At 43.1% G+C, this 14,818-nt stretch overlaps 1 protein-coding gene across 2 annotated transcripts in view; it reads left to right on the forward strand.

The window, feature by feature from the left end:
- Positions 1–14,818, forward strand: part of PHYHIPL (phytanoyl-CoA 2-hydroxylase interacting protein like) — a 134,017-nt gene that overhangs the window by 90,761 nt on the left and 28,438 nt on the right. Inside the window, exon 1 of one of the 2 annotated variants that reach the window (XM_050898978.1) lies at positions 6,525–6,630. The exons of the other annotated variant lie outside the window; for it this stretch is intronic. Within the exon in view, the coding sequence (XP_050754935.1) occupies positions 6,525–6,630 (106 nt within the window). Of the gene's footprint in view, positions 1–6,524; positions 6,631–14,818 lie in introns of those variants that run through there. 2 annotated transcript variants of the gene reach the window in all.

A 14,818-nucleotide genomic window follows, 5' to 3' on the forward strand; every position in this document is an offset into this window, starting at 1 on the left:
AATGAGACCCAGATATGACACAGGTGTACTACAGTAAACTAAGCCAGAAAAATTAGAACGTTTATCCCTCCACTTCTTTTTAAGATGAAGCCAAAAGATTAGTAGAGTACAGAATAGCATCAAGACTTTACAAAGGCATTTGATGCTCTGCCACCTAATATCTTAAGGGAATTACCAAAACAAGTCAGCTTGGGCTAAAATTTTTTTAAAGGTTCAGTGGCCAGCCTGCGATACTGTAGACAGAAAGTAAATCTGAATAGCAGTCAGCATTGTCAAGGATAAGCGGCCAGTAGTATCCTTTAAAGGTCAAGATATGATCCAATATCTGGAGGATAAAGCACTAATCAAATATGAAAATGGTTACTAACGTAGGAAGAATGATTAACAGCACAGAGGAGAGAGGAAATACAGAAGGTTCTAGTTGTTCTCTAGGGATACTATGGATCTAATAAAGTGAGGCTAAACTTAAAAGAAAAGTAAATTAATGCTTAGCATTATCATTTATTAACAGTACTTTGTGCCCATCAGGCAACAAATAAATTTTATGAAGCTACAAATACATCATTTTTGTCTATGAAAGAATTTGTCTTTCTTAAACGCTTATTCAGGCTTTATAAAGCTGATCAGAAAACTGAAATTCAGAAAGCAGCAGCACAAATAGCATTAATAAAATGATAATTTGCTTGATATCTTCCTGTTTATCTGAGAGGAACTTTTCCTTTTAATTGTTTACATCGCTCAGAGTAGGTTGGGAGTTGCACACCCAGATGATACAGTTGGAGGGCCCCATACTCTGAAGTGTTCATTATGAGTGAGGACGGCGTGGTGGTGGGTGGTAAGGAATGAAGGCTTAGATACCAGGGCACTTCCTTGATTGTGCTGGGTCAGACCAAAGACCTACCTAGCCCAGTATAATGTCTTTAGCAGTGGCTGAAAATGGATGTTTACAGAAGATGAAGAGCAGGACAAGCGCATATAACAGTCTTCAGCAACTCTTCCCCAGACCCTAGTAATTTTCAGCTTAGGGACTCTGAATCACTTGTGGGTTTAGTAACTCTAAAGGATGTCTTTTCCATGAACTTTTCCAGCATCTCCTTGAACCAATGAAAACTTTTAGCATCAACACTGTCCTTTGGCCTTACAACTCTAACATAAATTGCATGAAGTACCACCTCCTTTAGTTTGTTTTGAAGCTGGTTGCTACTAACTGCAATTGACACCCTCTAATTCTTGTACTGGGAGACTTGGCAAACAGTCAGACTTTGGCTACCCTGTTTGTGCTACTCATGCTTTAGTGAATCTCTATCACATATCCCCTTGGTTGCCTTTTTCACAGACTGGTTGTCTTTTTATCTGAGTAGTAGACTAGATTTTCCCTATACAGAAGCCATTTTCACATCATACTATACAAAAAACCTACAGATTCATGAGTACGTCCCCTGGCACCAGAAGTCACAAGATTAGCTCAGAATTCTATCTTTGATGTTTTAAAGTGTGCTTTATGGCCTTGTAAGAAAAGCCTGAATGCATGAACTGATGCAATTGCTGAAATGAAGTCTTCCTAACAGGGAAGGAGAGACATTTTGAGATGTATGAACTACTGCATACATCTCACTGGAGAGTTCCCAGAAATAGCAAGGGCTTCCCAGCATCGCAAGCAACATCAAAGCAGAAAACAGCAGACAGACCCCTTTCCAAGAGAGCTGCAGCCTCACTGCTGGACTTAGTGTCAGGGTGCCTGCCTGCAGTTGTTACCTTTGCAGAGAGTGGGAGAAAGAGGGAGAGAGACTCACTCCAGAGCTAAGACTAAGCACTGCTGCTCTGCCTTGGATTTTCCTAGAAAACAAAGGGGTACCTGTGCCATCATCCTCCTTGTCTGAGCATTTGAGGAGGCTCTTGCTTTGCTATCTGAGAAAAAACAAAGAGGTTCCCAGTGAGATACCATGCCTAGTGCTCTAAATTGTCATACATCAATGTCTGTCTCCGTGTAGAAAAGGAAGCTGTGTCGCACTGCACGTTAACTGTATATAGTCACAGCTTTCACTTAGGGTCTTGTATCTTTTTTTTGTCTTTCTGTCACCAGTGTGTGGATTTTACTTCAGTCCTGTGGTATTTCAAGAATATCTTGCACATAATCCTTTGCAAGTATGTGCGTTCACACGCTTGAAAACACTTGACATGTCCCCTAAAGACAAAGAATGACTGTGAAATTGCAAAGCATTTTTTTCCATGAAACTTCAGGAGTTAGTTGCTAAGCTGAGTCAATGCTCCTTTTAGGACTGACCCAAAATATTGATTACTGGTTTTGACCCTTCTGTTTCTGTCCTTTAATATTTTGCTTTTCTCCTCAAAAGTGACATATTAATAGGAAGAAAAAAAAAAGGCTGTCTTTATTTCCTCCCTTGTTTTTCTTTCCTGAAAACTATGTCTGTAACCTTTCTGCCTTCTGCTTGCACAGTCCACTGAGCAATAACACAAGTCTTTTTTATTCCCAAGAGGGAAGGAAGAGCTGGAACTCTGAGTCTTGCTGAAGTCTGAGAAAGGAGGTTTCTTTTATAACTGGCAAAGAAAAACCTGCTACTGTGAAATACAAAAGTGTTTTCAAATAGGAAGAATGGGGTTCCCTTACAGCTCTGTGCTGTACTCTGCTGCTGCTGCTGTGGAGCAGTTTTCCCAAAATGGAGTGCAACACAGGTGGGACAGAACTTTGTAATGGTGCATGCATTTGTTTGTGGGGAAGAAAGGAGCACGCAGCACCTTTTCCTCTCGCTTTTATGGCTTGAATGAGGTTGTGGCTTTTAGGAAAGAAGCCACACACCTCTCCAGCTGGCTGGCAGCCTCTCTGCCTGTCTGCTGTAGAGTGGTAGCCCTGCAGCAAGATCTTGCTGACCTACCTGGGGGGGCTGTGAATGCCAGGCTAAGGCACAAGAGCCGAGATTGTTGAACCTAGCCAGGCAAGAGGTGTGTGTCGCAGCTCGTGTTTCCTGGTACATGTATCTTGCTAGAAAATGCTGCTTCTCTCTCCTTATGTGAGGTTGCAGTAATAACAGACACACTCTTGTTGAACTACAGAAATTGGTAATATCCTATTTATCTAAATGTTGAAAGTGCGAAAGGTTGCTGTTATGGCAAATTCTTTGCAAGCTTTTGCAGTTCCAAACACATGACACTTGTCTCTAATGTTGTGCTGCCATTGGCAGACTTCCCATTACATAATGTTGACCCATATTTGTGATATGTGACATTTTTTGCTAGACACTGTCAGGGATAATCCGTCACGGAATAAACTTTCTGATTATACGCTGAGACTCTGTCACCCTTTAGCACAAACGTAACTTGTGGCTCAGACAATGCTATTCCTTGTTAAGACAAGCAGACTACAGTTCTTTCAGGTAAGAAAACCACCGAGAGAGTATCGTGTGCTTTGAGACTGAAATACCTAGGACTAAATTCACTGCCGAGTGATTGCACGGAATCACATCTGGGAGTGATTTGAGCTTTAAAAAATGTTGAGCCCTAGCCCAGGTGATGGGAATAGTGATTGGCTGAAGGAAGCATAAAGTCTGAAGTGTGACTCTGCAAAATGCTGTCTCAGGCAGGTCCAGCTTGTTTCAGGCTTTAGAAAAGCAGAGCTGTGGAAAAGGTTTCTCTGCTCTACTCTTCCACTGAAGTCTGCCAGTATTTGTAGACTTAACCAGTCTTTTCTTCCAAAAAAAAAATGTAATGGTGTGGGGAGATAAACAGACATAGCTTAGCCAGGGGTTATTGCTATAAGGCAGCTGAGAAATGAGAGGCCTTGGAGGAATGGGAACACCCCCAAAGCTGTCTGCTTTCAAAGAGCTGTGCAAAATCCACCCGTTCTTAAAAACCTGATTTCAGTTGCATAGAATAAAAAGTAGAGGAGAGAAAGGTGTATAAAATAGAGGCAGAGAGAATAAAATGGGAATTCTCTCAGTATTCAAGAACAGGATCTGCTTCAAATGGACGTTATATAATGTTGTAGCAAAGAAGTAACAAGATTGTGAGCTGCTGAAGCGTCTGCCACATTGTGGAAAGGAATGAATGTGGAACATAAGGCCGAGAGACGAAATACACTGTCTTCAGAGAAAGAAACTTTCCAGCCTTACACAGGAGATGACTGTGTGCTAAGAACAGTTGCAATATAGAGGAGAAAGGTTTTGCTTCTGTGCAAGGAATGAATGCTTGTCAGAGCCAAAATTAAAACTTGATGAATGCAGTCTCACCCACTTTCATTTCTTCCCTCTCAGATTCTACATTTGTCCTCATTCTGTCTGTGCATTCATTCATATATTCCTCTCCCTTCCCACCTCCTCATTGACTCACACTCTCCCTCCCTGTTTGTTATCGCTTCCTTTTCATTTTCTCTTCCTTTAGGTTTCCTTCCCACTCATTCCATTTCTCCTCTGCCTGACCCCTCTGCACACATTTTCCTTTGTGGTGAAAAAACAGCAGAGAGACAAAGAGGAAGAAAAAATAGAACACGAGTGAGGAAGGGAGGGGGTGAAGAGTAGACTGTGCAGGAAGGGTGCTCAGCGTTGCAGTTTCTCCCCATGCTGCACTACAGATTTTTGAAGGTGTCATAGAAGTCAGGGGTCCTAAAACCTGTTCCTTTCTCCCAGGCAGCAGCACTTGGCAGTGGCTTTGTGAAAGGTAACGCCAGAGCTCATTTCCTCAGATTAGAGTCCCTAGAAACCATCATAAAGAATAGAATAATCCCAAAGTCCAGTGGAAAGCCAGCTCTGAGTGACAAACATCTGGCTGTGCGTGGAGCTTGCTACCACGTTGGATCAGTGAGGACCGGGAGGAGACTGGGTTGGTCTTGGGACTCCAAAATGGGAGATGGGAGCTTTAGGGCCTCTGGACTTGCTGGCATGCAATGCTGACCAAGAAACATCACAGCCTCAAGCTTGTCGGGGGCCTGTGTGCAATGAACTGGTGTTTCTCAAAGCAGCCGGTGCTGGTGTCTCAAAATCGATGGCCAAGTGGTGCCAATTTTGGTTTAGTGAAACAACAAAGAGGTGCCAGGAATGCTTGTGGTAATGTGTGCTAGGAAATGGACTGAAACCACTTTATCTGGAGACTGGTGATCCCATCCCAGCACGACGAGCTTGATCCCAAAGTCAATCTGTAACCTGGAGAAAGCGCTGCGGTCCCGCAGCCCCCGAGGCCCAGAGGCTGCCTCTTCGTTCAGCCTGCGGACCTGTGGTGAGGAGGGAGCTGAGCTGTCACACCCACTGATGGTGCAGTGCTGCACAAGTCTTAATTTATTCTGTTACTCTTTATTTAAATTTTCTCCTTTTCTGGCCCCGTTCTTGTTCCTGAAACTGCTAACTGAGATGGAATTGTTTCTCCCCAATTAAAAAAAAAACCAAACCTTAGGTTTTGCAAAAGCTTGGTAGAAATTGCACAGGTCCACTGCGGGTTATTTCTCCTTCCCACAAAAAGAGCAGGAGGGAGGCGTGCAGGGCAGATAGCCAGAAAGAGACTCATTCCTGTACCCTGTCCTGCCATCTATAACCTTCTGCCAGCCTTTCTTGTTTTATCAATTTAACAACGTCTAATATTTCTTTCTTCAAATTCTTGCATAATTGAAGGATCTAAGTGAACGCAGGGAGCCCTTGCAGTTTAGTGTGATTTATGTTACAGTGGTTGTGGTGTACTGTGTGCTTAGGGAAGGGAAAATCAATAGCCGTGGGTTGTTGGGGTTTTTGCGTTGATGCGACTCTCCCCGGGTTATGGAGTAACCTCGAAATAAAACGTGCGACGGCGCCAAGCGCCGAGCGGGACAGGTGTGGGTAGCTGGGCCCGAAGCCGGCCGGGTGAAGCCCAGACCGGCTGTTTGCAGGGACGGTACCCGGGGCGCCTAAACCGGAGGGTGTTAGCCCCCCGGGATCTCCGGTGCGTCCCGTGCAGGCCCCGGCCGGGTGGCTGGGCTGGGCTGTGCCTCGGGAGGCGCCCGGGCCCGGCCGAGGCGCCCGCCCGCCGCGCGCCCCTTGGGGCGCCTCCCGCCGGCCGTTACTAACGGTCGCCGCGTGAAGGGGCCGGCGCGTGCCCGGGGGCTGCGGGCTGCGAGGGGCAGCGGGCTGCGAGGGGCAGCGCGGCGGCGGGGAAGGGACAGGTCAGGCGGCTGGCGGGGCCGGGGAAGGGCCGGGCGAGGCCGCCGGCGGCGGGCAGAGAGAGCTCGGCGGGCCGCGCCGCCGCTCCCTGCCGCCGCCGTTACATAAGGAGGGGTGGGGGAGGGGAGCCTTTTGACGCGGCGGCGGCGGCGGCGGCCCCTTTAAACGCGGAGCCTGGGGTGCGATGAGTGCGCGCCTCTCTGCTGCCCCCTCCCCGCCTCACTGCAGTGACAAATCCGCTCCCCGCCCGCCTCCGCCGAGCCCAACCGAGCCGGGCGGTGCCGGGAAGCGCTGCCGCGCGGCTCTGCACCGCCCGACCGCCGCGGAGCCGGCCAGCCCCAGCCCCAGCCCCTGGCGGCGCGACAGCAGGGAGCGGCGAGGGGCGCGATGGAGGCTCCGCGCCTGGCACACACCATGAGCAGCCCCACTAGCCCCTGCGAGGAGGTGATCAAGAACCTGAGCCTGGAGGCGATTCAGCTCTGCGATAGGGACGGTAAGTCCGGGCTCGACACGGCTAATCCCTGCAGACGCAAGATGCTGCTGCCCTCATGGATGCTAATGCAAATTAATCCGCGCGGCGTATGGTCCTTTGTTATCCCCCATGTATTTGTAGGTGCAAGCGTTCCCCACCCCTCCCGCCGCCGCCGCCGCCACCCTCCTGCCATTGAGAACAAAAGAAAAAAGAGAAGGTTGCACCTTGCTGGAGGGAAGGGAGGGAAACCCGCCGCTCCCTAAGCCATCCCTTGCGTTGCAGTGCGTTTACCCCTGGGCGATCCTGCTGCACAACCCTGCCCCTGCCAGGAAGGGACGCTGGGGTTCATTCTGGGAGAGGCAATAAGGAGAACGAGAGCAGGCGCTGCAGAGAGTCCGAATCTAGAGACGGGGTAGTGACCCTGGTGGGTTTTTTGTTACCCGTGATCTCCAAACTCCTTTGTATTGTAGGGCAGTTCCTGTGCTTAAAATGCACAGACGAATCTGTTGGCTGGCGTGGGCTAACGGCGAAACTTGTTGCCGGTCGCTTGCGCGAGCGCTAAGGCGAGGAGTGGACCGACGTTGGGGCTCGCACGATGGGGCTCGGGGGGAGACGGAGCGGGAGGCAGCCCGTGGTTCAGCACCGCGGACAGCACCGCGCCGGCGGCGCGCCCGAGTGTGCCGGGCCGGGCCGGGCCGGGCCGGGCCGGGCCGGGCGGTGGCACAGCCGAGGGAGACCGCAGTGCCCTAGAGGCAGCGGCAGTCCTCCGCCTGGCAGGCACAGCTAGACCGTCGAACGGATGAAGTTTGGTTTTAGAGTTGCAGGGGCGGATATTAAAGATTATCTGGGTCGAAGCAACCAGGTAAACGTACGGTGGTGATGAGGGACAGCCAAAACAAATCTACGTGCTTGAAACAACACTGAAAGCTGACTAGGGTTCAAGAGCGTCATATTGTTTACGCACAACTATGAGTGACAAAACTGAACAGCGAAACTGATAGTCAAACAATGAAGAAATGTTTTCTTGTAGAGTGGCATGTAATTTGTGTTCATATATCCGATTATTCTCATCTTCTCATCTGACATTGAATTATCAAAAATAACTTCTCATTTTTTGATGCAAAATGTGCCTTGGGTGTGGAATATATGTTACCTGGTAAATACACCGAGGAATGGAGGTACTGTGTCAGTGAATGGTACAGCTGAATTAATGAAACTATTTCCTTGTTGTGAGTGTATTTTTGGAGCATAACTGTTATAGGTGATGGTTATAGAAAGAGTCAGTCCAGCTTTCTCAGTTATTTTTTTAAAAACTAGTTGTGATGAAATACTTCACTTTTTTGACCTAGGCAGATTTAATATTTTAAATGCTGGATTTTTGTAAGCTCTTTATTTTTCTTGAAATATTCAATGACAAGGCATTGAAAAGTCTTTTCAGTAATTATTTTTATAGCTGCATTGGAAATTCTTTGATTTTTTTTTTTATGTTTGAATTAAGATATAATATGCTCTTCCATCCACTGATGCCTAACTCACAGCCTAGAGAAACTGAACTATGTTTATAGTAGTGGAGGCTAGACCATTCTTTTGTTGAAACATTTTTTCACTTATATTTCTTTTTATTAATACTAGAGAGAAATGAAAATAGATAAATCATGCAATCCTTCATATTTGTCTACCCCAAGTAATTGTAGTGAAGTACTCCATGTTAATCATTGCAGACTCTATTTGGTTCAACATACTGTAGTTAAGGACTGCTCAATTTCTATGGAATAGTGTCATACAGACAAGCAAATGGAAAAATGTACTATTTTTAATTTTAATTCCCTGTTGAATAGGCTTCACTGGAAAACAGCAACTTTCCTATAGATCTGGCTTTACAAACTAATCTTCATCAAGTAAGTCACTATCATACAGGGTTATTGCTTACTACAATACATGGTTGAATTTCTGAAGGAGGCATCTATATTGGGCATGTAAGATACGCAACTCAGTGCCTAATTTGGCACAAGACTGCACTTGAGCATACTTCGGTATTTCCTACAGGTGGCACTTATGTATCAAAAAGCTTGTTTTAGTGGGAACATAAAAACAAGCAAGCAAAGGTTAAGGCATTAATCTTTCTAGGTAAGCGTACAAATGTATATGCAACACGTTTAGATCCCTAATTGCGTATGTGAGTTTACTTAGTGCATTTATATCATAAATACTTAGAATTTATTTTAGGGTCTTTGTTGTAAAAGATGTAGTTCTTAAGGTGATATGTTGGCATCACCGAGGTTAGTCAAAGTTTTGTGATAAATATCAATATATTACCCGTAGTGAATTAAAAATATGCTAGATTTTCCTATTCTGAAAATGTCCTTGATCTCTAAGCTGTAGTAACTGTAAAGGCAACCAATGAAATGATAACATTACATATACAACTCTGATAAATTCTGCAGCACACTTAGTTTGGAATTGCAGGCAATGCTGCAGTATAAACATAAGCAATAATGGAATTGTTATGCAGATAACAAAATATTTTTCTTATTTTTCTAAGATGAGGGAATTAACATTGAAACATTTTGTATTCAGAAAACCGGGTTATACCTCCTATGGAGGTATATGTAGGAGCCAGAAATCCAGGAACTGGAGCGAGCAATTAATAATATCGCAACAACTCATATTTTTTAGGGTTTTTTTTCTGGTTTTTTCGGTGTTTTTTTGCAAGCGTTGTCATCTCTCTTAATGAATCAAGACCATTTAGAAAGCTTACAAATGTCAAATAAAAGAAAACAAAAGTATGTGTTTTGGAGATTTTTTTTTTTTTTTTTAAATACACCTGGTAAGATTTGGTTTAAAGTGAATGCAACATTATAAAGCCAATTATCAGCTCTTATTTTCAGCATTCTCTGTTATTTACAAATCCATCTTGCATTATTTTTTCTTATTATTTTAGGTCGGTCTACTAGTACAGCTTAGTATTAGTCTCTCGCACAGTCTATCATGTAGCTCCTTAGAACTCTGCTGAACTCGCTTTGTGTCTAGGAAAAAGTGCATCGTTTGTTATTTTCCTTTGCTGTATTTGAACGTTGCAGCCATATTTCTGTAAACTTAGGCCAGGAAAGAATGTTTAATCTGTGCTAAAAATTCTGGTGACCTTTTTATAAAATTTGTATTAGCCCTACCTGGGGATTAAACCTTTAGTAGATGGATGCCCTTTATGTGATGAGCAGGCCAATTCTATGAAAATATGTCTAACTTCAGAAGACCATAAGCCTTTGAAAAAACTGTGACTTTCACAGACTTGGTATAACAGTCTTAGATTTTAGCAGCTGAATTTCCTGAAGATCCACATTGTGGTTGCGCAGCACTCCCCCTACAGATACTGCACTTTGGCTACTGGGGTCCTGCCAGAGTGAGAGCAGTGACACTGTCATCTGCTTTCCGTGCTCTTACAGTTGGCATAGACAGCTGGAAAGTGGAAGACATCTATCAAAACGCAGAAAGGAGAAAAGCAGAGCAACAAACCTTCAACGAGGATGTTGGAACTTGGGACACACGGACTGGGGAGAGGGGCAAGAAAATTGGCCCAGAAGGCGCTAACAGAGACTGAGGCAGTGGCTGGTCAAGGATGGAAGAACAGGAAAGACTTAGAAGCTGGGGATGTTTGTGAGGATTAGATGAAATGGGAAGGCAAAAGTGGGCAAAATGACCCTGAATGAGAACAGGAAAAGAAGATGAACAAGCAAGGGAGGTAATCCAAGTTCAGGCAGGGTGCCCAGGGGAAGTAAAACTGGGAAAAAAGATGAGGGAGCCTTCACCGAGATTAGATGAATTGGATGAATGAGGATGGAATGAGAAGTGGGAACCTGTGAAGAGTAAACCTGGAGACCTGTCTGCAAAGAAGAGACAGAAAGTACAAGAATGTGGAAGGGGAACTGGGCAGTTTGGATCACAGAGGTTAGGAGTAAAGGAATGGAACTAGGACTTCCTGAGCGAAGAGACTGGGACTGAAAGGACAGCCTTAGGAACGAAGAAGAGGACTTTTGAAGTGTGACTGGGGACTAGAAGAAGGGATGGGACAGGAACAAGTTCAAGGAACAGGGCAGAAGTGGCCATGTTTTGGTGTGACAGCCAGAGAAAGGTCAGTGCGTATCAGCACATGCCATCTTCCAGAGCCACACACAACCCCAGGACACCGAATTCTCCTTGTTCGTTTGCCAGCAAAGAATGGTACCATGGTATCAGGGCTTCAGGGGTACTGAGAGTCAAGAGCTGCAGTTGACTTCAGTGAGAGTAGGACTTTGAAAATACAAAGCACAGTGCTAAATGCTTTGAGAAAAGAGATGTTAAGCACCTTAAATAGGCACTAAAAGTTAGTAACCATCTTTTAACTTCTCTGTGCCTCAGTTTTCCATGTGTAAAATGGAAGCAGTATTATTGCATCCCCTCACAGAGTTGTTTTCAAAATAAACTAATGAATGCTTGTTAAGCAGCCAGGCACTGTAGTACCCTGGAAAACCCATGAGGTGCATGGAAAAACCCATGATGAAATTCATAGTTTTGTCTTCAGAGCAGAATATGAATAATGTGTAGCAAATAAGTCCTGGGACTACACACTGAACAATAGCGAATATAGCTGTTACAAGAAAAATAGTTCATTATGTACGCACTATTCATTATGTATGCTGAATCAGTCAGAATTTATGTGGAAAAAATAGTATGTAATCATGCAGTTAAAGACTATATCATAATCTGAACAAACAAAGGGGCCAATTTAAGGTTATTCAAGTCTGCTTCATTCTGATATTTTCTAACTTACACAATCTCCCCAAAGTGGTTTTAAAGTTTTTTTTCTGTGTTCCCTTCATATATTTGAAGATAGTATTTGGATGTCAGGATCAGAACTGGAATTCGTGTCTTGGCCAGTTTCAGTTGCATAAATCAATTTCATCACCTTCCAAATACTTGACACCATCAAAATTGTTCAGACTTAACAAGCTTGTATAAAAGCATTACATCATGCAAGCTAAGATGTCATTTCTGTCTTAAATAAACAACTTGCATCTTTGGCTTTCCATGTTAGTTGAGCATGTTTCATGTTTTCTTATTTGTTTCAGAAGTTTATTATTATGCTGGATTTATTGGAGCATTCTGAAAGATATTTCTAGAGTTTGTAAATGGGAGTTTTCACGGCCATATCATGTACACATTTGCCTTTCAAACAGAATGGACAAAGTGGCATCATCCAGTCTCTGGATGCATTCTTCAAATCCCTTTTTTGGCATTATGGAGCAGTGTCACTGCTATTTCTAAAAAGTTATCCTGTAAGTCTCAGAGACAGGGAAAAATTGAATTTCTAGGTAGACTCCCACACGAAGGACAACTGAGAGATCCAAACCTCGCAGTAATTCTTAGTGTCCTGAATGGTTGCACTTGCATAGTTGTTTGGGTTTTTTTAAACTATGAGAGTTCTGAGCACAGGTATAAACAATTCATATTTTCATATCCAGCATAATAGAGAGGTGCTTGTAACTGTGATATTTTGATAGGATACAAAATTCAGAGGCATGCTTATTGTTGTTTTTATTCCTCTCCCCAACTGCCAGTTTGGAGATTTAAATTCGCTCTCTTCATAATGCAAACTGTATCACTTTTGTGGGGTTTGAATGATGGAATGGCCAACTAAGAAATGTATTTCTTCCATAAATTTCATGTAACCTGGCTGAACTTAAAAATAACGAGATTTTTTTTTTTTTTTTTTTTTTTTTTGGAGGCAAGCAATAATGCTGTTTCAGGTAGGAGCTAAAATCTAGTACATCACTTCAAAAGCTCTCTTGTTGTAAAGAAAAATACATGTTATGGTTTTAGCTGTACATTCTTGCCAGAGACTAAGATTTTTCACATGTAATATTCCTTACTGTTAGGACACAGAAAAGTACTAAATGGAGCCAAGCAACTATTTTAAAGTCTTCATAAATGATCTTTAGTATTGTGGAAGAGAAGAAAACTAATGATTTGCTTATGTCTTTCACTTCAGCTCATCATTGCAAGTATTTTATCCTGTCTTGATGTATATCATAAGCAATGGTGCCACTAATAACTAGAGAGGCTTTGCTAGAAACTGACTATTCAACATCCCTGTGTCAAGAAACGTAGTCATCCCCATTCTTCCTTTATATTCTTTAATTTTTAGAGTTATTTTCCTTCCTTCTTCCTTTCTCCTCATCTCCTTTTAAAGCTTTATGCCACTCAAATCTGTGAATTGAGTATTAACTATTTTGACTGTCAATGACCAACTTATATACTATTAGCTATTTAAATCTTGCCTGGTATTCTATTTGTGCCCCTATTGATTCAATTATTCTTCACTGAAACTTTTCTAGATCCTTTATAAAGCAACTGAAATGCTTGATGTGTAATTATGCCAGATTCACATGCAGAAGCACTATTCTCTCCCAGTGGTATACACTGATATTGCTAGGTTAAAACTCAAATATATAATATGGGTTTTGTAGTTAATTTCTACTCATTGTTATAATTAAGGCTTTTTAAACGTTACTGTCTCCCATGTATGTCCCTTCTTCTTTGTGTTTGTTTCAGATTATAGTTCCCAGATGCATTCTCTTATTTATTCTGTAACAGAATCCATTTTATCATTTTCCGCCTATGTTTCTAAGCCATCTTGTGTTTGCAGGTCCTTCTATTTTAATGTTGTCTGCAATACAGAAATGGGATCTGTCTTTCCAGATCATTCATGAAGATGCTTATTTAGCCTGGAACTAGCCACAGGCTCTATGGTAGCCCAGTAGACACCTGAACTCGTTAGCTGTTTAGCCATGTATCAGTCTCATCTCTGCCAGCCAATGTTCAGCCCTGCAGATCAGTAGTTCTTAATAAGTACAATGGCAGGAGGAATTATTTAGGGAAGAGAAATTCTACTCCCTCCACATCTGAGAAGCAGGAATGCCAAGCCAGCCCCTCACTTAAAATTTCAAATATCTTCTGGAAGTCTCAAAGACAAAACCTATTTGTCTTAAGACTTAAGCCTTTAGTATCCTCTTCACCTGTTTCATCTTCCATCTTAAACTAGATGTAGCAATTTTCTTCTCAGCCTACTAATTTGATGGCTCTACCACCTCTGGTAAGCTGTGTTCTGAGCTCGCTTCTCCAAATTCGCTATTTACCCTGCAGTTATGCCTGTATGATCTAGATCAGAGTCTGCCCTACAGGCCACTTCAGCTTTTACAGCAGCTTTCCAGTGAGGTCCCTGGTCCCAGAGCCATAGCTTCTAGAACAAGCAGAATATCACTTTTGTCATGTAAGGTGGGGGGAGGAGAGACTGTATCACATTCTTATTTAGAGTTCTCTAGTATTTCATCATTCATTTTTGAATGGGTTCCAGTCAGGCATTGTTGTGTTCAATTGTCTCCAAAGGCTTGCTGACGCTTATCTTCCTGACTTCGGGTTTTCCTTCCGGGACTTCTCTGCCTCATTAATTTTGCATTTTTTTCCTCCAAAATCTAGAAAGGTCTCCTCCTTTACCCATTCCTTGTAATTTCCTCCACCTTTTATTATTCATGGCCTCTATATAGCAGGTTTGGAGGCTCCAGCTTTTCCGAATAAGGTAGTTTTCAGTTCCCTTTGTTCTGCTGAAGTAGTGCCAGCATCTTTAACCACAATTGAGGAGATAATCTTTATAAGTCCTTACAGTCTGGGTTTGTTTTTCTTAGTCCACTTGGTACAGTAGGTATGTCTGCCGTGCTGCCAGCATGCATGGCCTTTTGTGCTTTATGTGACCTGGAAGGCTATATTTAATTCTGGCTGCACACAGCCCAGAGCCATCCGCTATGTTTTCTTTTCTCTTTTGATAGAAGTTTTAAGCATTTTACTTGCAGACTACTTTCTTCAAAAATTTATAAACACGTCTGAAAAAATAGTACTAACATTGTCAATACGTGATACATGTATAAAATATGTCACTGCTATAAGAAAGTATGAACAAATACAATGTTTATGATGTTGGAACTAAAGAAGGCTCTGCTCCAGGATCACTTCCTGTGGTTTCCACACTAGGTTTTGTTATACAGTGGAGCATCCTTTATTTGACCTTGAAAATGTTTCCTTCAGCACAGAAGGTTTGGTTAGAATTCGTTGTAGTGTTTGTAGCTGGATCCATTTTCACAGTGGTGTTTGTAGTTGAATCATTAATCAATTTTATTTT

The sequence above is a fragment of the Gymnogyps californianus genome, chromosome 6, assembly GCF_018139145.2.
Source record: "Gymnogyps californianus isolate 813 chromosome 6, ASM1813914v2, whole genome shotgun sequence".
NCBI lineage: Eukaryota > Metazoa > Chordata > Aves > Accipitriformes > Cathartidae > Gymnogyps > Gymnogyps californianus.